Source organism: Notechis scutatus, chromosome 5 (genome assembly GCF_049901735.1).
Source record: "Notechis scutatus isolate UNSWTSFEM ecotype Mainland chromosome 5, rNotScu1.2, whole genome shotgun sequence".
In the NCBI taxonomy this organism is placed as follows: Eukaryota; Metazoa; Chordata; class Lepidosauria; order Squamata; family Elapidae; genus Notechis; species Notechis scutatus.
In genome coordinates, this window is record NC_142013.1 from 749,065 (window position 1) to 775,461 (window position 26,397).

General features: G+C 46.7%; 3 protein-coding genes and 1 long non-coding RNA gene across 9 annotated transcripts in view; 3 read left to right on the top strand and 1 right to left on the bottom strand.

Annotated features, from left to right (window-relative positions):
• LOC148130324 (uncharacterized) overlaps nt 1–26,397 on the top strand; it is a 99,005-nt gene that overhangs the window by 402 nt on the left and 72,206 nt on the right. The window lies entirely within an intron of this gene.
• On the bottom strand, nt 961–6,916 carry ANAPC15 (anaphase promoting complex subunit 15). 5 transcript variants are annotated; one of them, XM_087965909.1, is made up of 6 exons: nt 6,758–6,911; nt 6,267–6,342; nt 5,055–5,180; nt 4,842–4,901; nt 2,557–2,697; nt 961–1,307 (listed from the first exon to the last, which is right to left on the bottom strand). In XM_087965909.1, exons 3-6 carry the CDS (start codon nt 5,172–5,174, stop codon nt 1,260–1,262), a joined length of 369 nt encoding a protein of 122 aa, XP_087822035.1. In that variant the 5' UTR covers nt 5,175–5,180; nt 6,267–6,342; nt 6,758–6,911; the 3' UTR covers nt 961–1,259. The 5 variants fall into 5 exon arrangements, with proteins under 5 accessions (XP_087822035.1, XP_087822037.1, XP_087822034.1 ...); XM_087965911.1 differs by lacking the exon at nt 6,267–6,342 and having other exon boundaries at nt 2,557–2,694; nt 6,758–6,916; XM_087965908.1 differs by lacking the exon at nt 6,267–6,342 and having other exon boundaries at nt 6,758–6,916.
• Nucleotides 10,002–18,420, top strand: LOC148130326 (folate receptor alpha-like). The gene is given in 7 exon segments (XM_087965913.1): nt 10,002–10,506; nt 13,761–13,896; nt 15,246–15,252; nt 15,255–15,433; nt 16,842–16,977; nt 17,893–18,006; nt 18,009–18,420. Coding segments are annotated over 7 exon segments (735 nt in total). The 5' UTR covers nt 10,002–10,498; the 3' UTR covers nt 18,164–18,420.
• INPPL1 (inositol polyphosphate phosphatase like 1) overlaps nt 18,241–26,397 on the top strand; it is an 80,363-nt gene continuing 72,206 nt past the window's right edge. The window contains 1 exon segment of the mRNA XM_087967479.1: nt 18,241–18,307. Within this exon segment, the coding sequence (XP_087823605.1) occupies nt 18,241–18,307 (67 nt within the window).

The following is a 26,397-nucleotide window of genomic DNA, read 5'->3' on the forward strand; positions in this document are numbered from 1 at the left end:
CTATTTATAACGGTCACAATGTCCTGATTCCCTTTTGTGACCTTCTGACAAGCGAACTCAATGGAGGAAGCCAGATTCACTTAACATGAGACTAACTTCATAACTGTAGTGATTCACTTAACAACTGTGGCGAGAAAGGTCGTAAGAAGGGACAAAACTCACTTAACAAATGTCTCCCTTAGCCATGTAAATGTTGGGCTCAATTCTGGTCATGAGTCGAGGACTACCACCTGTATTATTGCTCCAAGGAGGAACCCTGCTACAGGTGTGATGACCCAAAGGGGCGTGGCACAAAGGCAACCCAGTCAGTTAATCAGTAGGAGTCCCTTTATTAGCTCCAACTTTGACCCCCAATGTCCTGGTTACCTTCTGGGCTGGAGAAAAAAAACTCCCAGGAACAGCCTTGGGCTGCAGAGAATCAAGTCCAAAACATGGTCAACACAAACTGTAACTTAAAGTCCAATCAAGGCAAAATGCAGCAATTAATCCGGCAGGGCAAGAGAAGGAATTCCAGATGTGAAGGCATGGCAATAACTCAACATGGTTGGGAAGATGCCAGGAACACAGATAACCAAAGTCAACACAAGATAACTCATGTTTGTTCCCAGCAGATGCAGCACTCAACTTGCATCTCTTTTAAACTCTCATTCCCAGGTGTGCCTAATGAAGGGAATCAGGGCCCTTTCCTCCCCCGTAAGCAACCCAAGTTGCTCCCTTCTCCGTTCCTCCCTGCGTGCCCTACGGTGAAGAGGGGGTGGGCCTGGGTCTTCCTCTGAACCCCCTCTCCCTTCTTCTACCTCTCCCCTGCTCTGCCCAGCCAGACTTTGCCCTTCCCCAATTTCCTCCACAGCCAACGGAGCCACACTCCCACTTCCTGTCAGCTGATCGTCTTCCTCCTTGGATTCAGATTCCGACAGGGGCATGACAAGAGGTTTAAGGGAGGTTAAGCACAGGTTGAATAAAAAAAGAAATATTTTATTTACAAAAGAACTTCGACTGAGAGCAGGAAGCCCACCAACAGGCCGAAAAAGAGAGGCAGACCCAGCCCTCAAGGCTTTCACTCTGGTCAGCGGGTCAGCAGAATAGCGCAGGAGGTCAGCTGGCGGGGCAGTTGGCAGACCTTAAGACCCCCTCCCTGGCAGGGAGTTGCAGTGGGCGCAGGACCCCCATGTGGGTCTGGGTGGGGGCAGCCAGGCTCAGGAGGCCCCTTGGTGCTCGTGGACTGCCATTCCCAGCAGCGGCGGCTTGTTCGACATCGTCTAAATCATCCACTGATCTTGGTCTTGTTCTGCCCCTTCCATGTCCACCTGGGGGGAGAGGGAGAAAGTGGGCAGAGCCTTAGCAGGAGAGAATTACTGCTGAAAGGCAGCTCGGTGGATCTGGGGTCTCCAACCTCGGCCATTTTTAAGGCCTGTGGACTTCAACTCCCAGAATTCCCCAGTCAGCCGTGCTGGGGGTTGAAGTCCACAGCTCTTAAAGCGGCCAAGGTTGGAGACCCCCCCCTGCTGTAGGCCACCAGCTCTGTCCCCTAGGAGAGAGAGCAAACCTAAGCACAGGCCCCTGCCAAACTCTACTTCCCTGGCACTCCCTGCATTCAAAACCTCAGGAAGGGGCCAATCACCAGGAGACGGTGAGTTCTAGTCCCGCCCGGGCATGAAAGACATAGGAGTATGACTTTGGGCCAGTCTCTCTCTTTCTCTCTCTCTCTCTCTCACCCCACCCCACCTCACAGGGTTGTTGTTGTGTGGAAAATAGGGGGAAGGAGGTGTGTTGGAGATGTTCACTGCCTTATTTGTCAAAATAAGGAAGGGGGATAGAAATATCGTATTTTTCAGAGTATAAGACGCACCGAACTTTTGGGAAGGAAAACAACAAGAAGAAGAAATCTGCCTCCTGGCAGCCAACAGCCTCTTTCAGCTTCAGCACAGCCTGATTAGCATAAGCAGCTGATGGTCGGTTGGATCGGCCTCCCGACGATCAGCTGTTTCAGGCTGCAGGGATCACCATCACCTATTGCTCCCTCCGCGTGCCCCATTTCTGGCCTCTGTGCGCCCCATTTTCTGCCTGTTCTGACCCATGTGGAGGTTGAAAATGGGGCGCGCGGAGGGGGCAATAGGCAGTGACGATCCCTGCAGCCTGAAGCAGCTGATCGTCAGGAGGCCGATCCAACCGACCATCAGCTGCTCGTGCTACTCAGGCTGGGCTGAAGCGGAAAGAGGCTGTTGGCTCTTTGGTGCCAGGAGGCCAATTGCTGGGCCAGGCAGAGGCCGAAGGGGGGCGGTGGGTGGGCAGGGCTTCAGCAGCATTCGCTGTGTAAGACGCACAGACCTTTCCACCCACCTTTGGGAGTGGAAAACATGCTACTTATACTCCGAAAAAAATACAAATAATTGATAAACAAACAGACAAAGAAATACAAACATGTTCGGGAAGGTTATCCCACCAATGTTCCTGCCTGGCCCCCATCTACCAGATTGTCCTATGGCCGGGATCCTCCCTAGCATAGATGGGCTTTTATCCAGGCCAAAAGGAGGCGCACATTCTTGGCAGCCCAACCTCGTTAATCTCGCCATCGTCGGGGGACTCGTTGTAGTCGTTCATCTCGTCCATGTCCTGCATGTCCTCATCGTCCTCGGAGTCCTCCTCACTGTCCTCGTCGTCCTCGTCATCCTCTTCCTCCTCCTCGTCGTAAGTCTGCTAAGGCGAAGCAGAGAGGAAGCCATCATGAGAGCCCTGCTGGCGCAGCGGTTAAGAGCAGGCAGCACTGCAGACTGACTCTGCCCCACTGCCAGCAGTTCAATCCTGACCAGCTGGAGGTGGACTCAGCCTTCCATCCTTCCCTTCGAGGACCCAGATGGTTGGGGGCAAGAGACCGACTCTGTCAACCACTTAGGGCTGTCAAAGCTCCGTGAAGCGGTAGATAAGTTCTATCTATCTATCTATCTATCTATCTATTCTATCCTATCTATCATCCATCTATCTATCTATCTATCCATTCACCTATCATCCCTATCTATCCACCTTCCTCCATCTATCTATCTATCTATCTATCTATCTATCTATCCATCCATCTCTATCTATCTATCTATCTATCTATCTATCTATCCAATCCATTCACCTATCATCCCTCCCACCTTCCCTCCATATCTATCTATCTCTCTATCTCTCTATCTATCTATCTATCTATCTATCTATCCAATCCATTCACCTATCATCCCTCCCACCTTCCCTCCATATCTATCTATCTATCTATCTATCTATCTATCTATCTATCTATCTATCTATCTATCTATCTATCCTCTCTATCTATCTATCCAATCCATTCACCTATCATCCCTACCCACCTTCCCTCCATATCTATCTATCTATCTATCTATCTATCTATCTATCTATCTATCTATCTATCTATCTATCTATCTATCCAATCCATTCACCTATCATCCCTCCCACCTTCCCTCCATATCTATCATCTATCTATCTATCTATCTATCTATCTATCTATCTATCTATCTATCTATCTATCTATGTATCTATCCATCCATCCATCTCTATCATCCATCCATCCATCTCTACCTCCCACCTACCTCCATATCTATCTATCTATCTATCTCTCTCTCTATCTATCTATCTATCTATCTATCTATCTATCTATCTATCTATCCATCCATCCATCCATCCATCTCCCATCATCCATCCATCCATCTATCTATCTACCTATCTCTACCTACCTACCTCTACATCTGTCTATCTGTCTATCTCTATCTATCTATCTATCTATCTATCTATCTATCTATCTATCTATCTATCCATCCATCCATCCATCTCTATCATCCATCCATCCATCTCTACCTACCTACCTACCTATACATCTATCTATCTATCTATCTGTCTATCTGTCTATCTATCTATCTATCTATCTATCTATCTATCTATCTATCTATCTATCTATCTATCTATCGTATCCATCCATCCATCCATGGGGGCAGAGTGGCTAGAGTGCAGCATTGCAGGCTCTGCTGACTGCTAGCAGTTCGATCCTGACCGGCTCCAGGCTGACTCGGCCTTCCACCCTTCCGAGGTGGGTAAAATGAGCACCCAGGTGGTTGGAGGGCAAATGGCTGGCTCTCCCTTCTCGGGCTGTCATCTCTTGGCCGTGTCCAGCTTGCAATTCCAGAAAGCAAAAAAACTCATCCAATCAACATGGAGGTGGGGGATCTTTTCTCTACCCCCCACCCCACCAGCCACCCCAGCACAGGACACCCTTTTAAGCCTTTTACAACTGGTCCTCAGCCTACAACCAATCTGTTTAGTGACCGTTTGAAATTACAATGACACCCGAAGAAAGTGAGTTATGGCTGGTTTTCCACACTGACAAGCATGGTCAAAATGCTTGGCAACCGACTCATAGTTATGACCCTGGCTGTTTCCTAAGGTCACGTGGTCCCCTTTTGTGACCCTCTGACGAGCGAAGTCCAAGGGGAAGCCCGATTCACTTAACAACCGTGCTTCTATCTTAACCCCTGGGAGTGATTCACTTAACAACGGTGGCAAGAAAGGTCCTAAAATGGGGCAAAGTTCACTTAACAATGAAAATGTTGGGCTCCATTGTGGTCGTAAGTCAACAAAAAATTTGTAAGTGGGGAAAGATGCGATCAGACAGCTGATGTTTCACTAACACAGTTCACTTCTTACAACTTTGGCAAAGGGGCGATTTTAAAAGTTCTAATATTCCCAATTTTCACCCATCAAGGTACAGATTTCCTCTACCCCCCCCCCCCCCAAATATATCCATATATATATATATATCCTCAGCTGGTGCCACGGGGCAAATTAGCTCTTACCTCCGAGGCCGGTTTGCCGATTGGCACCAAATTATTGTCCTTCTCAGCTATGCTCTGCAGCTGAAGAGAAAAGCCAAGAATGACGCTCGGAAGGAAAAGGAGGGAGCCAAGACTGTCAACCCTTCGTAAAGGCCGGGCAGGGGGCCAACATTCAGCGGGTGGGGAGGGAGAGAGGAGCAAAGGAAGGGGCCCCCCCCCCCCATCCCTGCTCACCCAAGCCTGGTGCTGCTGCTCCTGCTGCTGCAGTTCATTCTCATCCATGCAGGGCCGGTCCAGGTTGAACCACAGAGACTCGGTGACTCGCGGGAACAGGGAAGGGAAGAGGGTGGACATGGCTCCCTGGGGGACAGAAAGAGGGGGTGATGAGAGGCAAGACCCTCAAAGAGGTGGGGGGTGGGGGGGTAGAAGGATTCCCCCGCCATTCAGAGCTGTAGATTCGGTGCGAATTCAGCCCCCTTGTGCTTTCATTGTGGAAGCCAGGAGCTGCAAATGGAGCCTTGCGCGTTGCTTTTAAATCTGTGTTTAGCTGCACAGCTGTCTGGGGGATTTTGGGAGTTGCAGTCCACCCACGGTAAAGCCACCACTATTTTTAATGGTCATTTTCTGGAGGAAAAAAAGAGGATGGAATGGATGAGCTCCAACAATTGGGACCCGATTAGGGGCAGATCCTCATCCTGGAGAAGATCCTTTTGCTAAATGATTTAATGGCACCTTATATTTCCATTCAAGTTCCAAAGGTGCTTTTTAGAGAGGCAACTGGACTTTCTCTTTGAAGACGTTTCGCTTCTCATCCAAGAAGCTTCTTCAGATCTGACTGGATGGTTTTATACCCCCTTGCAGGCAGCTGGTTATTTGCATCCTTTTTAGAGGGTCCTTGAGGCCACTTGGAGGTTTGTCTGTGTCCTTTCAGGGTCACCTGAGTCGTGCAAATGGGTGTGGAGCCTTCTTGGCTGCAGGATGTTCTCTACCCTGTGTCCCTTCACCATTGGCTCCACACCCATCTGCACCTCTCAGGTGACCCCGAGGACACAGGTAAACCTCCAAGTGGCCTCAGCCTACCTTCTAAAAGAATGCAAATGACCAGCTGTCGGCAAGGAGTATAAAACCACCCAGTCAGAGCTGAAGAAGCTTCTTGGATGAGAAGCGAAACGTCTTCAAAGAAAAAGCAGAAAGTCCAGGTTCCTCCTGGGGGAGTGGGGGACACCTCTGGGACGACCATGACCTGGATGGCTGACAATCTCCATAGACTTCTTCTCCATTCAAGGTTTTCTCTCTTTATTTCCGGGTCTATCTTTATGGAAAAGCCTCTTTTATATATATATAAAAATATATATATAAAGGAAAAAAGTCATTTATTTGACCCAAAAGCGTTTGCTTGAGAGATGGGCTTCACCTCCTCCTTCTCTGTCTCACAGCCCAACCCACCTCGCAGGGTTGTTGTATTGGGGGACAAAAAGAGGAGGAGGGAGGATGATTTTGGGTGTTAGCAGCCTGGAGTTACCTATGATAGCAATAAAGGCGGGGATAAAGAAATGTAATTAATACATAAAGCGATGAAATATGCTCAATTTCATCCCAGGATCTTAATTTATCTACTTTTGTCATTTTATAGCTGATGATCTGAATACTTTTTATGGTTTTTAATGCTGCAAGCGGGCCAGAGTCCCCTGATACTGCAAAGAAACTTCATAATAAATGAATTTCAAGGTAAATAAATAAAATAAATTCATTTCCACTGAATTTTCCTCACCAGATTTCCGCAAGGGATTTAAAGCGCCCCCGACCAGCTCGCGGGTCTCCCTGGGGGCATCCAGACGCCCCTTCCCAGCCCCTCCCCGCCTTTCTCAGGGCTCTCCCCCTTCTTTTGCCCTGAAACAACAACCCTGCGAGGTAGGCCAACCCAAGGGACAAATCACCCGGGCGCTTCCGGGATTCGGAGGCGGGACTTCCGCTCAGTCCCCCGTTGGTCCCCGCGTTTGCCGGCGCCAACGGAGCCTCCCCTGCCACCGGCGGAGGCTGGAAGCCGGGAGAACGACGGCCGGAAGTACTCCCGCCGCGACCCGGAAGCGATCTCTTTTAGGATGCTGGGAGGCTGGTAGGAAGAGAGCCGGAAGTATTTTCGCCGCTCTAGGGTGCCGTTGGAAGAGGCATTTCCGGTCCCTGGTTTCCAACGCGAGAGCTACCACAAAGATGGTATATCCTAGACTAGCGACGCCCCAAGTTGCCATCACGTGTGCTTTTCAAGCGCGTCCCTCCTGGGGTTTCTAGCCAAGGCTTTCACAGGAGGCACTGCGCATGCGCGCAAGGGGAAATCTGTCTCGCCATGCCACTCCCGGACAGCGCATAGTGCGCCTGCGCAAGGAACCGCATGCTTCTCCCAAGCAAAATATTTGAAAACATGAATGAAAAAATTAATTAAGCGATTTTGCAACCTCTTTCCTCCCTCCCTCCAATCTTCTTTCCATCTCCTTCCTTCCTTATTCAATTCAGTTATAGGATTAAATCATGAAAACATCAGGCATTAAAAGCTAAAGCATTAAAATGAATATTTTATGCTTTGCAGGACACCAGTGCCCATTGTCCGCAGATGGCATGGGGAGGATGGGTGCTGCATTCCCATCCTCCCGAAGTGCACGTTTCACTGAATTAATAACATTTTTTTGCAGTCAAAACGTGGAAGCATGAACCAAAGAGGTTGGTTTCACACATAAACTATGATACAGAAAAACCTAACCAGGTTTAGCAATAATCCAGCAAAACCTGCTATGTAAATGCAGCCTGTAGCTCTTTCAATGACGGTTAACCATGTAGGGGGAATGTACCTGCCATCTTTGCATAGATTCAACCTAGATCACTCTTTGGGGTAAAAACATTTAACACTATCCCTGATTTTTAAAAATTATTAATATTTACTAATTTGGTCTCCACTGGTTCTTAAACTACTGCTCATTTTCAAACGCTTATGAGCTACTGGCTGTGGAATCGTAAAAAAACCTCTTCAGGAACTTTGCAGACCATTTTTAAGTCTTCCGTTCTTGCAAACATAGCTGGCTGTGGAATTCTGGGAATTGAAGTCCTCCCGGCTTAAAGTTGCCAAGGTTGGAGACCCCTGATCTAGGGATTACAGAGGACACTTCAGGTTCAGTAGAGTGGAAATATAACTTTCTGCCCTAAAGGATTATATGCAATTGTCAGCTTTTTTGAATCAAGGGTGATTGCCTCCAGATGAATGGCTTTTGAGCAAGGAAGGAAATATTTCCTGAGTGTGAGAGGCATTGTCATATCTGGAAGAGATTTTCCGAGTATTTAGTGAAGTTGCTGGAGTTTGCCAATTTCTTATCTAGGACACACCTCATCATTCTCTGTCTAGATGTCAGAATCAGCAGAAAAGCTGTTGTGCTCTTTTATTGTCTGTAAGTTCACTGGCAGGTCAGGGACCAACTGGGTTGACAGGTGGCATGCAGGGCAGACGGTAAGTTTCTCCCATTTACCTATCTTCTGAACAGAATTCATTGAGCATCACACAATTTTTCTCAGAATTCACTTCTGATTCTTCTTCTTACCTCTATTTACAGGAGAGCTAATCTTTAAACTGCAACTGATACCCACTTATGGATTTCCATTTCGAAAAATCTAAATGACCTCAACTTATTCTTTCTGATATACAATTTACTTCTTTTGTCTGCAATTAAAGCTACACTTTCACTTCCTTATATGTATTCACCTAGTCTGGCTAGACAATCAGATCTCTACAATCAGATCTATTTATAACAGATAACAGATAATCAGAGTTGGAAGGGACCTTATAGGTCATCTAGCCCAACCTCCCACCCAAGCGGGAGACCCTACACCATTTCTGACAGAGGGTAGTCCAGTCTCTTCTTGGAAGCCTCCAGGGATGAAACTCCCACAACTTCCAAAGGCAAAGTTCTGTTCCATGGGTGGATTGCTTCTCACTGTCAGAAAATTTCTCCTTATTTCCAGGCTGAATCTCTCCTTGTTCAGTCTCCATCCATTATTCCTTCTCTTCCTTGTTATTCCTTATCCTTCCTCTTTCCCTTTCCTTCCCTCCTTTATCTGGTTTCCTTTCCTTCCTCTCCTCCCTCCCTCCTTGCTTTCTCTTCTTCCCTCTCCCTCTCTCCTTTCTCATTCTCTCCTGTTTCCTTCTTTTCCTTCCTTCACCACATTATAAAAAAGAGGTTGAGGCTCTGGAAAGAGTGCAGAGAAGAACAATCAAGATGATGAGGGGACTGGAGACTAAAACATATGAAGAATGGTTGCAAGGAATTGGGTATGTCTAGTCTAATGAAAAGAAGGAGTAGGGGAGACATGATAGCAGTCTTCCAATATCTCAGGGGCTGCCACAAAGAAGAGGCAGTCAAGCTATTTTCCAAAGCCCCTGAAGGCCAGACAAGGAACAATAGATGGAAAGTGACCAAGGAGAGATTCAACCTGGAAATAAGGAGAAACTTTCTGACAGAACAATCAACCCATGGAACAGAAGTTGCCTTCATGGAGGCTTTCAAGAAGAGACTGGACTGCCCTCTATCAGAAACAGTGTAGGGTCTCCTGCTTGGGGAGGGGGTTGGACTAGATGACCTACAAGATCCCTTCCAACTCTGTTAATCTAATCCTTCCTTCCTCTCTCCTTTACCACTTACTCCGGCTACATTCCAAATTACGCTCCTTGGAAAACATCTTATGGGGAATAGATGTGGCCCACAAATCATACCTTTAATCAGACAAAGTTTTCACACCTCACAAAACACATGCACTGGAAAAGGTGGGCTTTCTTATTTCTCTGGCCCTAAATATTCCTCAGCAAGAAGCTTTCCAGAGTAAGGTTGAGATTTACCACATCCTAGTTTAATCCTGGTTTAATGAATAAGCCATGGTTGGCTGGGTTATCAAAAGACGCTTAACCACAAGCAACGGTTTCCGAAGCACGCAGACTGGGTGAATTCAACACACACTTAGCTTACACACCAAGCAACCTGAATTTTGTCTTACAGACTGAATTAGTCAGCAGTTTCTGAATTAACCTTTTTTTTTTCTGGATTTGGCCAAGAAGCAATTTTTGTTTGTACAACATGATAAAGAGGAAAAGGAAAAGGAAACCGAGGTTAAAAAAGGAGGCCAAACCCTTCGTGTGAATCATTTGCTGGGGGTTCCCCTTACATGACAGCCCCCTTCCCACAAATAGGGCTCCTCTGAGTTCTCTATTCATGCAGTTTTGGGTCATGAAGGATTACTGAGGACCCTCTTCCTTTTCTCTCTCCTTTAGCGGCACCCAGGTCTGCTGGACTACAACTCCCATCAGAGGGACTGACTACCTGAGAGGGTTGCAGGGAATAAATGCCCCCCCCCCTCCCTGCCCCCACCCACAGCATCTCGGAGAGGACTCCTGCCTGCTGAGCTGGTGGGCAGAGGAAAAAGTCCAAGATGTGAGACTGGATCCTTGTCCAATCATCACCCAGGGAGTGATCTCCTGATCTTTGGACCGATCCTTCTGCTTTAAGAAGCAGCAGCTGCAGCTCTTCCCTTCCCAAGCCTCTCTTCTCTGCAGCCGGCCCTTCTTCACCTGTGCTGACCCCGCCTGCAACCGGCCAGCCTCCACTATTAAAGCCAGAAGGAAGTGTTGCTGACCAGGAGCTGCAATGCACAGGTAGGATGCACCTGGGGGGGGGGAGAGCATTTTCTTTATCAAAGGACTCCAGCCATGGATTGGGGAGGGAGGGTGTGTGTGTGTGTGTGTTTGTGGCTTTACCTGGAACAGTGTTGAGGCTCTACTTTTGAGATATTGCTGTGGTATATGGGGTGTGTGTGTGTCTGGGGTTGGCAGACCAGCTGGGGGTTTCATCTCTCCTGAAGTGGCCAAGTTCTAGATTAACTCTCTTATCAACCAGTGGGGTCCATGGTTTAGTGCAGAGGTCTCCACACTTGGCAATTTTAAAGACTTTTGTGGACTTCAACTTTAAGACTTGTTGAACTTTAAGCTATGCTGGCTGGAGAATTCTGGGAGTTGAAGCCCCCAAGTTGCCAGTTTGAGGACCCCGGTTTAGTGCTTTAGACGAGACCCAGTTTGGTCTGTGGTTAAGGCACCAGGCTTGGAGGCTGTGACTTCAAGTCTTGCCTTGGGCATGAAAGACTGACTTTGGGCTAAAAGTGGTGGGATTTAATTTTTTTTTACTCCCGGTTCTGTGGGCGTGGCAGGGGAAGGAGACTGTAAAATCTCCAGTCAGAGGTGGGATTTGCTGGGTCTCCGAACTACTCAAAATTTCCACTACCGGTTCTCCAGAACTGGTCAGAACCTGCTGAATGCCACCTCTGGCTAAATCCTTCTCAATATCTCAGCCCAACCCACCTCTCAAGGCTGCTGTTGTGAGGAAAGTGTGCTGGATATGCTGACTGCCTCCAGTTATTTATAAACATAAAAGGTGGGATAGAAATAAATATACCCCCTTCCCATCTCCTAGAGTCTCCTAGAGAAGATGAATAGCGTTTTCTAATCTCCCAATCCTCATTATCTTGAGTGGGACTCTGGAAGCAGAAAAACCCAATTTTATGGCGGTGTGAGGCAAGGAATTGATTCCCCAGCCTTTTGGCCAGCAAATAATAGAGGGGAAGGGGCCCACCCGTCTTCCCTAGCAGCCAAAGCTTTGCTGAAACGAAGCCCCTCCAGCAGCTGAGTGCAGGTGAATCTGCTCAGCTTTTCTCTCTCAAAATTTGCCAATTATGGTTAGTTCAGGGAACCAGGTTAAATGCATCGTGGTTAAATGCATCGTGGTTAAATGCATCGTGGTTAAATGCATCGTGGTTAAATGCATCGTGGTTAAATGCATCGTGGCTTAATGCAACGTGGCTTAATGCAACGTGGCTTAATGCAACGTGGCTTAATGCAACATGGTTAAATAGATCATGGGTTAAAGCAACCCACATCTCTGGCCCCGGTTTTCCTTTTATATTATAAAGAAGAAACTGGATTTAAGAACCACTCATACCACCCCAAATTACTGGAAATGCCTGTAGTTCTTTGACTAATATTTGCTTTCCATTTTAAAATTTCCGTTGAGAGTCTTCACATATGCAAATATTACTTTGGTAGAGTTTCAGAATTAATGTTGGGTTTTCAATGTGCTTTGTGTATGCTTAAACTTTTTTTAAAAAAAGAATGCTATTATAGTTTGAGGGAGGGAGGGGGTTACTGGGTGTTTTTTTTTAATTTCTTTATTAGTCGATTTACAGGTTTTTAAAAAATGAATATTTTGTATATCATATTTAGAAACCACTTATCTCCCTCCTAGAGAAACACTCTTAATTAATAGTTAATAGTTCTGTGATATGATAAAGTCTCTTAAAAGCCACTTATCTCTTTTCTGGCCAGGTTGAACAGTTTTCCAGCCTATGATAAGGTTTCAGCTTGTTCCACCCCAAATGAAATGGAGATGGGTGCAGTCAGTAACTTTGGGGGGGGGGACCCCAAAACCCAACTGCCACCAAACTGGGAAAGGAGATTGGCCCTATAGAGACCTTACAACAGAGGTCTCCAAACTTGGCCACTTTTAAGACTTGTGGACTTCAACTCCCAGAAGTTGAAGTCCACAAGTCTTAAAAGTGGCCAAGTTTGGGGACCCCTGCCTTACAAAATCCCCACCTCCATGCTTTCCATCTACAGAGAATGATTCAAGTGATTGGGATTTGGGCCATCTTGGCCATTCCGTACCTAGATTAAGGGTGTCCAACCTTGGCACTTTAAGACTTGTGGACTTCAACTCCCAGAATTCCTCAGCCAGCTTTGCTGGCTGAGGAATTCTGGGAGTTGAAGTCCACAAGTCTTAAAGTTGCCAAGGTTGGACACCCCTGACCTAGACCAAACAGAATAACAATGAGTTGGGAGGGCCCTCAGAGGTCCTCTAGTCTAACCCCCTGCTCAAGCCAGAAGACACCCACACCATGCCAGATAATTTGACCAACCTCAACAAAACAGAGAAGAGCCACAGAGTTGAGCCTGCCCTCATTCTGTACTTGGGCTTTAGAGGGACCGTTTCATTTCCTGATGCCTGCTGTGTAAATATATGTGTGTGTGTATGTGTGTGTCTGTATGTGTGAAACATAGGGGGGCAAGGGGGTGCAATAGGAGATGAATATACAGCGCCAGTGGCCTAGAGGTGGAGTTCCGTCCTCACAACCAGGAGGCCGTGAGTTCAATCCTAGGTAGAGGCTAATATTTGGGATAGACTCTCCTGCTTGGGCAGGGGGTTGGACTAGATGACCTCCGAGGTCCCTTCCAACTCTGTTGTTCTACGATTCCATGAAGTTGGCTGCTGTTTCCTCTGAATGTGGCCAGAGGGTTCTGGTGATGTTTCTGACCACATCTCTGGAGTGGAAAAATAGAAGATAGAATAACAGAGCGGGGAAGGGAACTTGGAGGTCATCTAGTCTAACCCCCTGCTCAAGCAGGAGACCCTAGACCATTTCAGCCAAATGGTTGTCCAGTGTCTTCTTGAAAACCTCCATTGCTGGAGCACCACAACTTCTGGAGGCAACCACTCCACTGGTTAATGGTTCTCGCTCTCCTTAGTTCTTCGTTAGGGTTTCCGCTCATTGTTTCTTGCCCTGCCTGATTAGGGTGCTCTGGAGAATAATTTGACCCCCCTCTTCTTTGGGGCAGCCCCTCAAATATTGCAAGAGGCTGTCATGTCACCCCGGTCCTTTTCATACCCGGTTCCTGCAACTGTTCTTCATAGGTTTCATCCTCCAGCCCCCTCATCATCCGGGTTGCTCTTCTCTGCACCCTTTCCAGAGTCTTTGCATCTTTTTTTATATCATGGTGACCCAAACTGGGTGCAGAGAGTTAGAGAGGAGGAGCAAGCTCTCCTCCTCCTCTCTAACTCTCTCTCTCTCTCTCTCTGCCCACAGGGGGATGCATGCCATGGGGCAGCTGCTGGTGTTGTTCCTGGCGATGGCCGCTGCCCAGGAGTCTCTGCTGAACGTGTGCATGGATGCCAAGCACCAGAAAACCAAGCCGGGCAAGGAGGATAAGCTACATGAACAGGTGGAAAAGCAGGCGGGGAAACGACCACAGTCGGGTGTCTGAGGGGCCTTCAGAAGCGAGGCTGGAAAAGGGGGGTTGAAGACACACTGTCAGGTCTGGACCCCCAACCCCCCCATGTCTTGGAATGGGTGTTGGGGCTCAAATTGAGTACTCCAAGGCTGGCCCAGAGAGATTTCTCCAGCCCGGGGGTCTTCAGCCTTAGCCACTTTCAGACGGGTGGACTTCAACTCCCAGAGCATAATTTGGAATGTAGTTGTAGGAGTAAGTGGTAAAGGATGGGGGGGGGAGGGGAAGGAAGGAAGGAAATTTTTGACCAGGGGTCCCCAAACTTTGTCATTTTAAGACTGGTGGACTTCAACTCCCAGAATTCCTGAGCTAACATGACTGGAGGAGGAATTCTGGGAGTTGGTCCACAAGTCTTGAATCTATCAAGTTTGAAGACCCCTGGTCTATCTCATCTATCTATTGATCTATCTATCATCTATCTATTGATCTATCTATCTACCTATCTATCATCTTATCTGTCTGTCTGTCTGTTTATTCCAAGAGTCTTCAAACTTGGCAAATTTGAAACTGGTGGACTTCCACTCCCAGAATCCCTGAGCTAACATGACTGGAGGAGGAGGAATTCTGGGAGTGGAAGCCCACAAGTCTTAAAGCGGTCAAGGTTGGGGATGCCTGCCACAGTCACGGAAGGGAAAACAGGTCCCTATTATGAACCTTTTCCTTCTACTAGGTGGTAGCTAGCTGGGGAAACGACGTGATAGCCTGTAATGAAAATCTTAACTTCTACACGGCCTGCCTCTTCTACTTTGTGTAGATCAGAGGTCCCCCAAACTTAGCCACTTTAAGACTTGTGGACTTATGCTCCCAGAGCATAATTTAGAAGGTAGCTGCGGGAGTAAGTGGTAAAGGAAGGGAAGGAGGGAGGGAAGGAGGAAGGAAAAGAAGGAAACAGGAGAGAATGGGGAAGGAGGGAGGTAGAGGAGAGAAGAGAAAGCAAGGAGGTAGGGAGGGAGGAGGGAGGAAAAGAAGGAAAGGAAACAGGTATTAGGAGAGAAGGAAGGAATCAAAGGGGAAGAGGAAGGATAAATAGAGCTGAGTGAAAAGGTCTGATTGTCTGGCAAGACTTAGATCAGAGGTCTCCAACCTTGGCGACTTCAAGATTGGTGGACTTCAACTCCCAGAATTCTCCAGCCAGCTGGCTGGAGAATTCTGGGAGTTGAAGTCCACCAATCTTGAAGTCGCCAAGGTTGGGGACCCCGTTCTAGAGAGAAGATGCTCCATTCCAAAGAGGACATGGGACTCTCCTTTGCTCGAACAGCCTCTCTCTCTCTCTCTCTCCTCAGTGCTCTCCCTGAAAAACAACTCCTGCTGCACGCTGAACACCAGCCAAGCAGCCCACCAAGACGCCTCCTACCTCTACAATTTCAACTGGAACCACTGTGGGGCCATGTCGGAGAAATGCAAGAAGCACTTCATCCAGGACACCTGTCTCTACGAGTGCTCCCCCAACCTGGGGCCTTGGATCAGCAAGGTGGGCAAGCCGGGCTGGGCGTGGCCTCGAAGCCCCCAGATCCAGTCCGAGGAACCCTCCGGTGTTGGCATGGAGGTGGGCGGCCTCGGGGCTGCTTGACACCCGTGTTGGGGGTGGTTAGAGTCCCCCCTGAAGGTCTATGGGAGGGCGGATGGTCCCAACAGAGGTAGGAGAGCCAGGATGGAAGCGGTTTTAGGGTTCCAGACAATTGGAGGAGGGGGAAGCGCTCCTCCTTGGAAGGGGAAGTAGGCCCCCCCCCTCATCGTTTCGCAGGCGTGGGAAGCGGGGAGGTCCTTGGTGCTCTCTGAGCTTGGTGGTTTTCTTATACACCTTTCATGACCCAACTAGGGAACCTCATCAGTGCTACTTTGGATCATGAAACGTCATCAGATTAGCACTGATGTTGTTCCCTAGTTGGGTCATGAAAGGTGTATAAGAAAACCACAACATTCAGAGAGCACCAAGGGTCCCATAGTCTCCCTCCTCCTCCTCCTCCTCCGTAAACCCTTCTAACATTGATTATGTTCCCTAGTTGGGTCATGAGATGTCTGCAAGAAAGCCACCAAGCCCCGAGAGAATCAAGGACCCCATAGTAGTCTTCTTCCTCCTCCTCCTCCACCTCCTCATCTTATCCTCCACAATTCCCACCCATTTCTAGCACTGATGATGTTACATCGTTAGGTCAATGTCTGCAAGGAAACAACCAAGCTCAGACAGTACCAAGGACTCTCACCATCTTCTTCCTCCCTCCCTCCCTCCTCGCAACCCTACCCCCTTCTAGCGTTGATGATATCACCTAGTTAAGTCATGAAATGTCTGCAAAAAAAAAAACAGCCAAGCTCAGAGAGCACCAAGGACCCCGCAGTCCTCCTCCCCCTTTCTCCTTGTCTCTTTTTTCCTCCTCTTCCTCCTCCTCCTCCTCCTCCCTCCTCCTCCTCCTCCTCTCTTGCACACCTTCCTACCTTCTAGCACTGATATTCCCTAGTTGGGTCATGAAACGTCTGCAAGGAAACCACCAAACTCAGAGAGCACCAGTGACCCACAGTTGTCCTCCTCCTCCTCCTCCTCCTCCTCCTCCTCCTCCTCCTCCTCCTCCTCCTCCTCCTCCTCCTCCTCCTCCTCCTCCTCCTCCTCCTCCTCCACTCTTGCACACCTTCCTACCACTGATATTCCCTAGTTGGGTCATGAAACGTCTGCAAGGAAACAGCCAAGCTCAGAGGACCCCACAGTCCTCCACCTTCCCCTTCCTCCTTGTCTCTTTTTCCTCCTCTCCTCCTCCTCTCTTCTAGCACTGATGATATTACCTCCTTGGGTCGTGAAACGTCTGCAAGAAAAGCGCCCAGCTCAGAGGGCGCCAGGGACCCCCTCGCTTCCGCCCTGAGCTGCAGATATTCCCCTCTGCCCACAGGTGGACCAGAGCTGGAGGAAGGAGAGGATCCTGGACGTGCCACTGTGCCAAGAAGACTGCGAGAGCTGGTGGGAGGACTGCCAGGACGACATGACCTGCAAGGAGAACTGGCACAAAGGCTGGAACTGGACTCAAGGTCAGGGGGCTGCCCAGCCTGGGGTTGCTCCTTCCCCCCCCTCCCACCACGGGCCCCGGGAAACAAGGGCCACTTAGCTGGGCTGAGCCGCTTCCCCAATGTTGTCGTAGCCAAGGCTGCTCTGGAAGAAGGCCCAGAGCTTTGCTCAGAGGACACAAGGGCGCCACTAAATTTCCAAGACCCGGTGGGGTTTGTGGAGGATCCCATGGGAAGAGTTTTTTCCACCCACAAAGTGGAAGTGGGCCTCCTTTTGCCCACCTGTGGGCAGGTGGGCTGCTTTCTTCAACGTTAGCTGGCTTACTTTCTGTCACGCGGGAAGGAATCTGCCTGGCACCTTCCCTAAGAAAACTTGTTCCGCCCCACTTTTAGAACAGCAGGGTTGGAAGGGACCTTGGAGGTCTTCTAGTCCAACCCTCTGCTCAAGCAGGAGATCCTATGCCAGGGGTGTCCAACTTCGGAACTTTAAGCCTGGAGGACTTCAACTCCCAGAATTCCCCAGCCAGCTGGCTGGGGAATTCTGGGAGTTGAAGTCCACAAGGCTGGCTGGGGAATTGAAGTTGAATTCTGGGAGTTGAAGTCCACAAGGCTGGCTGGGGAATTGAAGTTGAATTCTGGGAGTTGAAGTCCACAAGGCTGGCTGGGGAATTGAAGTTGAATTCTGGGAGTTGAAGTCCACAAGGGAGTTAAAGTTCTTAAGGTTGGACTCCTTTCCTCCTTCATCCAGACCAATGGCTGCCCGACCTCCTCCCGAAAACCTCCAGTGATGGAGTTACCCACAATTTCCAGAGGCAAAAATGGTTCCACCGAATCACAGACTTGGAAAGGGACCCTGGAGGTCTTCTAGTCCAACCCCATCCCCACCCACCCCCGCTCAAGCAGAAGACCCTAAGCTCTTCTCCCTTCTTTCCACCCCAGGAATCAACCGGTGTCCGGTGGGCGCGATGTGCCAGAAGATGAAGAGGGTCTTCCCAAATCCCCAAGCTTTGTGTGAGAAGATCTGGAGCGACTCTTACAAATACACCACCTTCTCCCGGGAAGTGGGCTCTGCATCCAGATGTGGTTTGACCCCGCCAATGGCAACCCCAACGATGCCGTGGCCAGACATTACGCGTCGTCAGGGGAGACCTTGGCCTTCCACTCTGCCCTGACTCTCTTGCTTTTTTCAGCCCTCCCGGGCCTGCTCTGAGGCCGGCAGGGACCCTCGGCTGCCCAGAACTTTAGCTGCCATCAGCAAGGGAGGGGGAAAAACCCTCCTCCCCCACCATGGCAGGAATCTATGGGGCTTTGGAGTCCCCGGAGATGCAGCTGTTCATCCAGCCCTCTCATCCAGGTGCCTCTGCAGGAGGTTCTCCTTCTCTCCTTTGGATGGGAAGCTGACCTTGATGTTGACCACAGGAATGGCCACCTCAAGAGGTGCAAGAATAAATATCAAGTCTTCTACAATCAGTTGTTTCTGGGATTTCTTTTTTTTTGTCCCTTACCTGTTCAGGTGAGGAGTAGCGCTCAACCAGAACTCAACTCCACCAACCTCACATTAGAAGTTGCACCAGCATCTGAATCCACCACATATTCTTTTCTGGGGCACCAACAGCTCCACAGTTGATTTATTTAGCGCAGGGGGTCCCCAAACTTGGCACCTTTAAGACTTGTGGACTTCAACTCCCAGAATTCTCCAGCCAGCTATGATCAAGAAAGAGAAACAGGAAGCAATTATGGCTGAGGAATTCTGGGAGTTGAAGTCCACAAGTCTTAAAGGTGCTAAGTTTGAATAGAATATAACTTTGTTACCGTCTTAGACCAGCAATAGACATCACTATTTACAATATATATAAAAAAATAGTACTGACACATTATAATACATTAATAGTGGATAAAAACATCCGTGTTAAGAAAATACATGTTCTCAAACGGTTAGGGTCACTCCCTGGTTTATATGAGTGGAGATCCAATAAGTACAGGTGACACTCGAAAAATTAGAATATTGTGCAAAAGTTCATTTATTTCAGTAATGGAACTTAAAAGGTGAACCTAATATATGAGATGGACTCATTACATGCAAAGCAAGATAGTTCAAGCCGTGATGTGTCATAATTGTGATGATTATGGCTTACAGCTCATGAAAACCCCAAATCCACAATCTCAGAAAATTAGAATATTACATGCAATCAATAAAACAAGGATTGTACATAGAACAATATCGGACCTCTGACAAGTATAAGCACTCAGTACTTGGTCTGGGCCCCTTTTGCAGCAATTACTGCCTCAATGCGGCGTGGCATGGAAGGTGTCAGCCTGTGACACTGCTGAGGTGTTATGGGAGACCAGGATGCTTCAATAGAGGCCTTCAGCTCTTCTGCATTGTTCGGTCTCATGTCTCTCATCTTTCTCTTGGTTCAGGTCAGGCAAGTTTGCTGGCCAATCAAGCACAGTAATCCCACGGTCACTGAACCAGGGTTTGGTGCTTTTGGCAGTGTGGGCAGGTGCCAAGTCCTGCTGGTAAATGAAGTCAGCATCCCCATAAAGCTCATCTGCGGAAGGAAGCATGAAGTGCTCCAAAATCTCCTGTAGACGGTTGTGTTGACCCTGGACTTACTGAAGCACAGTGGACCAACACCAGCAGATGACATGGCTCCCCAAATCAACGCAGAGTGTGGAAACTTCACACTGGACTTCAAGCATCTTGCAGTGTGTGCCTCTCCATTCCTCCTCCAGACTCTGGGTCCTTGGTTTCCAAATGAGATGCACAAGTTGCTCTCATCAGAAAAGAGGACTTTGGACCACTGAGCAACAGACCAGGTTTGTTTTTCTTTAGCCCAGATAAGACGTTTCTGATGTTGTTTGTTGTTCAGGAACAGCTTGACAAGAGGAATGCGACATTTGAAGCCCATGTCCAGGATCCGTCTGTGTGTGTTGGCTCCTGATGCACTGACTCCAGCCTCAGTCCACTCCTTCTGAAAGTCCCCAACACTTTTGAATGGCCTTTTCCTGACCATCCTCTCCAGGCTGCGGTCATCCCTGCTGCTTGTGCACCTTTTTCTTCCACACTTTTCCCTTCCACATAACTTTCTATTAATGTGCTTTGACACAGCACTTTGGGAACACCCAACTTCTTTTGCAATTACCTTTTGAGGCTTTCCCTCCTTATGGAGGGTGTCAATGATGGTTTTCTGCACAACTGTCAGGTCAGCAGTCTTTCCCATGATTGTGATTCCTACTGAACCAGACTGAGAGACCATTTTAAGGCTCAGGAACCCTTTGCAGGTGTTATGGCTTAATTAGCTGATTAGAGTGGGACACTTTGAGCCTAGAATATTGAACCTTTTCACAATATTCTAATTTTCTGAGATTGTGGATTTGGGGTTTTCATGAGCCACAATCATCTCAATTATGACAAATCACGGCTTGAACTATCTTGCTTTGCATGTAATGAGTCTATCTCATATCTTAGGTTCACCTTTTAAGTTGCATTACATTAAATAAATGAACTTTTGCACAATGTTCTAATTTTTTGAGTTTCACCTGTATGTGTGTAAATATTATTTTCCAAAGATTGTTCTATCTCCAAAACTTGGCACAAATTGACAACTATAATTCTGTAGCCAATTTTTTTTTTCTTGTAGACATTGCAGCAACACAGAATTTTGCCCCTGCACGCGTAATAGCTGGGTTTGAATCCTGGAGGAGAAAAATCTACATAAAAATTGTCTGCCCTCCCTGGCAATCTCTCTAGTGAAGGGGAAAATATACAATGACCTATAAACTCTGTATAACTCACAGTACAATAAAACAGGTGAGATATCTTCGACTTCTCCTTTACCAGGTATACATACCCGTTCTGCTATTGGTGTTTTCTTATACCTGCCCTGAAGGAGAGGTGCCAAGTTTGGAGACCTTTGATTTAGCGTATGGCACGTGTTATCCAGGGAACACCGAGGTGGCTGCTTGCCTCTGTGAAAGGATTTTTTTTTTTTGGGCGGTGTTATCTTTACCTATGGGGTTGAGTGGGCAGGGCAATTTGGCCTCTTTGTCAGGCATTTGCTGCCTTTTGGCAACACAACTTGTGTTCCCTTGGGCCTCACCTAGATGCCACCTGGACACTGTGGTTAATGAACAGGGCGCAGGGGATGGAAATGGGCCTATTTCCTGCACTGCAGTGGAAAAATCCCCTCCCCATCTCCAGAGGCTGGGCACTGCCCTCCACGGCCGTTTTGGTTGGGCAGCTGGGAGGGGGGCCATGGAGCTGGCATCTCCAGGCTGGCATTTTTGTGGGTCTCACACAGGCTTAGAGCTGGCTTGAATGGTGGGCAGACTTGGGTTTGATTCAGAGTTGCTTCAACCCTGACGGTTTTCAGATAGGTGGACTTCAACTCCCAGAATTCCCCCCCGGCTGGGGAATTCTGGGAGTTGAAGTCCACCCATCTTAAAAGTGATCGGAGTTGAGAGTTAAGCCTGGATTCCCCAACGGGTGTTAAGGAAAACAAACTAAACAGAACGTACAGTGAAGTCAGATAGGAAGACAGGTAAATGTGTGAGATAAGTTTTCTAGTTAACACGCAGTAAAAATACAGATACGCTTGTGCTATCAAAAATATAGTTTATTCCATTTAAGAATTATAGCATAGTCAAAATAAACGGTCCATTAGTCATATATCAATTTCAGTCAAGTCTTATCGGGGATACTCTATTTGCAAGGTCCGTGTTGAATAGCCAATGTCAGTACACTTACAATAAATCTGTCCAATCTTTATCTTCTCTCTGTTGAGAAGAATCAACACTCCTTATTCTCCCCCGTTCCAGCAAGAACGCAGTCATCAATCCATCCAGTAATTAGGGATCAGTAAGCCAGAGAGAGCGAGCTGCTATTGTCTCGCTTCTTATATAGTGCTTTTACAACCACACCCTTAATTACATTCTTGCTGTTAAAGTTACACACACTTTAACTAACAAACCATGATACCATATTTATTATTTTTACCCAAACCAGTTAGGGTAAACAATGTTATCCCTAACACACTGCACTTAAAGTGATCCATTTGGTCCTTTCCCTTCTAACTATCATTCATGGCTAGCTGGAGCATTCTGGGAATTGACACCCACAAATGAGAAAGTCGAGAAACCCTGGTTTAATATCCCAGGAGAGGCAAGCTTGTCTCTCAAGCTCCATGAAATAGGAGATTTGGCAGAAGTTCTGGTCCCCAGAGAAACCTTTCTCAAACCCCATAGTATTTTGATCTCTAAAAGCATTGGCTTTCCTGATGCCGGAGGGGCTTGCAAGCACACAAATGCAGTTTTCTTAACATTGCCAAACTAGGACTGCAAATTCATCATGGTCCCCTGAACAAGCCAAGCTTGACTTCATATGCTGCACCGAGCCAAAAACCAAAGAAACTACAGGTGGTTTAGCCACAAAACCTGGGCAAAGGAGGCTAAATAGGTCAAGGAACGGCATCCCTTATCCCAGGGGTCTTCAAACTGGACAGCTGTTACGACTTGTGGACTTCAACTCCCAGAATCCCTCCTCCTCCAGTCATGTTCGCTCAGGAATTCTGGGAGTTGAAGTCCACAGGTGTTAAACTGGCCAAGTTTGAAGACCCTTGTGATAGATGATGGATGGATGGATGGATAGATAGATGTGGAGACAATAGATAGACAGACAGACGGACGGACGGATGATAGATAGATCAGGGAATCTTCAAACTTGACAGCTTTAAGACTTGTGGACTTCAACTCCCAGAATCCCTCCTCCTCCAGTCATGTTCGCTCAGGAATTCTGGGAGTTGAAGTCCACAGGTGTTAAACTGGCCAAGTTTGAAGACCCTTTTGCCTTATCCAGATGTTCGGTTCCCCTGCTTTGGATAGCCATCAAAACAACAACTCCTGACTTCCGGTTTGTCGGCTTCGCGAGCGGCAGGGATTTGCGAAGCTGCGCGATCCCTGCCGCGCTAGCCGTTTTGGGGCTCCGACCCAGCCGGGTACGGAGCAAGGCTGCCTGCAGGGGCAGCTGAAGGTAGGGGATCCGGAGAAGGGTTTGGGGTGCTGCAGACTCCCTCCTGGCCGGCAGAACTCCCTTTTCCCAGGACGTGCAGCGGCGGTCTGTAATGGCCGCCACAAAGAAGCTGGCAGCCGGGTAAGAATGCGCAGGAGGAAGTGGAGAAAGTGATTGAGAGGAGAAAGTTTTTCTTGGCTCCTAGGACTCTAAGACATATCTAATAAAATTCCTGAAAAGTATGACTTTCTGAATAATACCTGCCAGAAGAGGAAAAAAGCGGCTGTGAAGGTGCTGAAAGGATAGCTTTCCCTCTTTTCCTACGGAATAAATAACTGGATATTAAGAAACCTATTTCTTTTAGGTGAAAATTGGTTTTAAGCGATGAGTGGGAAGAGAGAGGATTAAAAAGAAAACATTTGTATGCTAAGATTTGTTGGAGCAGATGCCTTAAGGATTTGAAGACTAGAATATATTGCAATAAGATTTTAAACAGATTTGGACTTTCTTTCTCTTGGATTGATATTGCCCCAGAAGGAGAAAGTGAGAATTCTGCCTTGGTTTGGACTGACTGATAACTTTGGGACTGTTTTTTTTTTATTTTATTTTCTTTTGAATATTCTGGTTGTTGTAAGAAGAAAGAAGGGGAAAAGAAAAGAAAAGATTTATAATGGCTCTTTCTGTTGAGGAACTAAGAAAAGAATATGAACAAGCAAAAAAAAATGGTAAAGATGGTGTGGAAGAAGCTTTCCTTTTCTTAGAAATGGCGCTTATTAATTATCAACAAACATTACAACAGATGAAGACAGCAGAGGAACAAGAAAGAAAGAAAGGAGCCATCTTTAATGAATCTCAGAACTTGATCCAGAAAGAAGGAAGAGAGAAAGAAAAGAAAAGAAGAGAAAAGAAGAAAATTAAAGGACTTAAGGACTTAAGATCTAAAAAAACATTTAAGAAAGGGAAAAATAAGGTGCAAAACCAATATGATGATAGTAAACAAAAGGGAAAAGGAATACGACAGAGAAGGGAAGCTGGCAAGGCAGAGGCTAGAAGAAGGGGGGGTAGAAAGGTTTGTTGGGAGAAGAAAGAAAGGGAAAAGGTGGAGAAAAGCTACAATGTCTTGAAATTAAATGAAAAAAAGAAACTTTTTTTGGATAATGGATAAAGTATAATTTAAAAAAAAAAAAAAGATTTTGCAAGGTACATAAGATGAGATGGTAGTATTGTAATGATTTAAGAGTTGATAAGAGATTAAAATGTTAAAATGTTTAAAAATGATTGGCTTTAAAACTTAATAATAGGGGAGGTTTAGAATATTGTTTTAATTAAAGAGTTTAATAAGACTATGGTATTGATGTTATTATAAAATTTTTATTATAGTATCTTTTTTTTAATATTTGGATTTATTGTCTAATTATGTACTTAATTATGTTGGATGTATTAGTTAGATAGAATGTACCAAGCAAAATCGGATTGGGTATTAGATATTATTTTAAAGATTAATTTGATTAACTTAGGGGGGAGATAGAAAGGCATCATACTCTGATTAATGATTTCAGGAGAAACTTATTTTCTTTTTTTTTTTAATAAGGAATGAGACAAAGGGATGATAAAAAATGGACAAAAGATATAAATATAATGATTCAAATTAAGATGATTAATTAAGATAGAAGTAAGAAGTGTGAAACATGTGGGGAAGTTAATATAGAAGGCTTAGAATGGTAAATAAAATAAGTAATGATATGTAAGATGAGCATGAATATAATTGAAGTCCATGAAGAGAGAGACACCTGGGTCCAAGTTACTTTCAAAAAGATTTTTTTTATGTTTTGTGTGTTGTGTGTATATGTCTTTTTGGGGGAGAATTAGTTAAAAATTGTAGAAATATAGATTGAGAATAATGGTAATTAAGTCAGAAAGAAACAGATGAAATAATAATAATGATATTGAATAAGAGTAAAGAGAAGTAAAGAGAAATTGAATAAGAGGTTTTGGTATGTTGTATGGAAATGGTTTAAAACAGAATTATAATTTATCTGACTTGTTAAATTGACAATGAAAAAAGGTTTAAACATGTAATGAATAATGACAATTTGTGTGTTTTAAAAATTAATAAAACTTGTTTAAAAAAAAAAAAAAAAAAAAAAAACAACAACTGCTCTTTCCTTGCCCATCTGAGGTTCCACTGGTGGCCAGCTGGGGGCGCTGCCTGCTCATACTGGCCCACGGCTGGTTGCAGTACAAGGGGGGTGGGGCATTGGGGTGGGAGGGGCAGTTTTGTCAGATGGGGGCAGTTTCTACCCATACAGTGGGGGTGAGGCGCCTCCTGTGCATGTTATGGAAACTCACCCCCCCACACACCAGCCTTTCCCCTCTGCAAGGAGTTTTCCCAAGAGGCAAAATGGGGCTGGGGATTGTGGTTGTTGTTGTTAGTTGCGAAGTCGTGTCCGACCCACTGCGAACCCACGGACAACGTTCCTCCAGGCCTTCCTGTCCTTTACCATCTTCTGGAGTCCATCTAAGCCAACAGTCTTCAAACATGGCAAGTTCAAGACTGGTGGACTTCAACTCCCAGAATTCCTGAGCTAACATGACCGGAGGAGGAAGAATTCTGGGAGTTGAAGTCCTCAAGTCTTCAAGCTGTCAGGTTTGAAGACCCCTGGTCTATCTCATCTGTCTATTGATCTATCTATTGATCTATCTGATCTCTATATCTTCTATCCATTCTATCCCTGTCTGTCTATTCCAAGAGTCTTCAAACGTGGCAACCTTAAGACTGGTGGACTTCAACTCCCAGAATTCCTGAGCTAACATGACTGGAGGAGGAATTCTGGGAGATGAAGTCCACAAGTCTTAAAGCTATCAGGTTTGAAGACCCCTGGTCTATCTCATCTATCTATTGATCTATCTATCTTCTATCCATTCTCTTATCTATCTATCTATCTATCTATCTATCTATCTATCTATCTATCTATCTATCTATCATCTATCATCTATCTGTCTGTCTGAAGGGTCTTCAAACTTGGCAGTTTTAAGACTTGTGGACTTCCAACTCCCAGAATTCCTGAGCTAACATGACTGGAGGAAGAATTCTGGGAGTTGAAGTCCACAAGTCTTAAAAACTGTCCAGTTTGAAGACCCCTGATTTAAGTTCACGCCAACTGCTCCGGTGACACCATCCAGCCCCCTCCTTCTCTACCGTCCCCTTCTTCTTCTTTGGCCCTCCATCGTTCCCAGCATTCGGCTCTTCTCCAGCAAGTCCTTCCTTCCTTCCTTCTCATGAGGTGGCCAAAGTCTTTGAGTTCCATCTTCAGGATCTGGCCTTCTCAAGAGCAGCCAGGGTTGATCTCCTCTAGGACTGACCGGTTGGATGGCCTTGCAGGCCAAGGGACACGCGCAGGAGTGTCCTCCTCCAGCCCCAGAGTTCAAAGGCC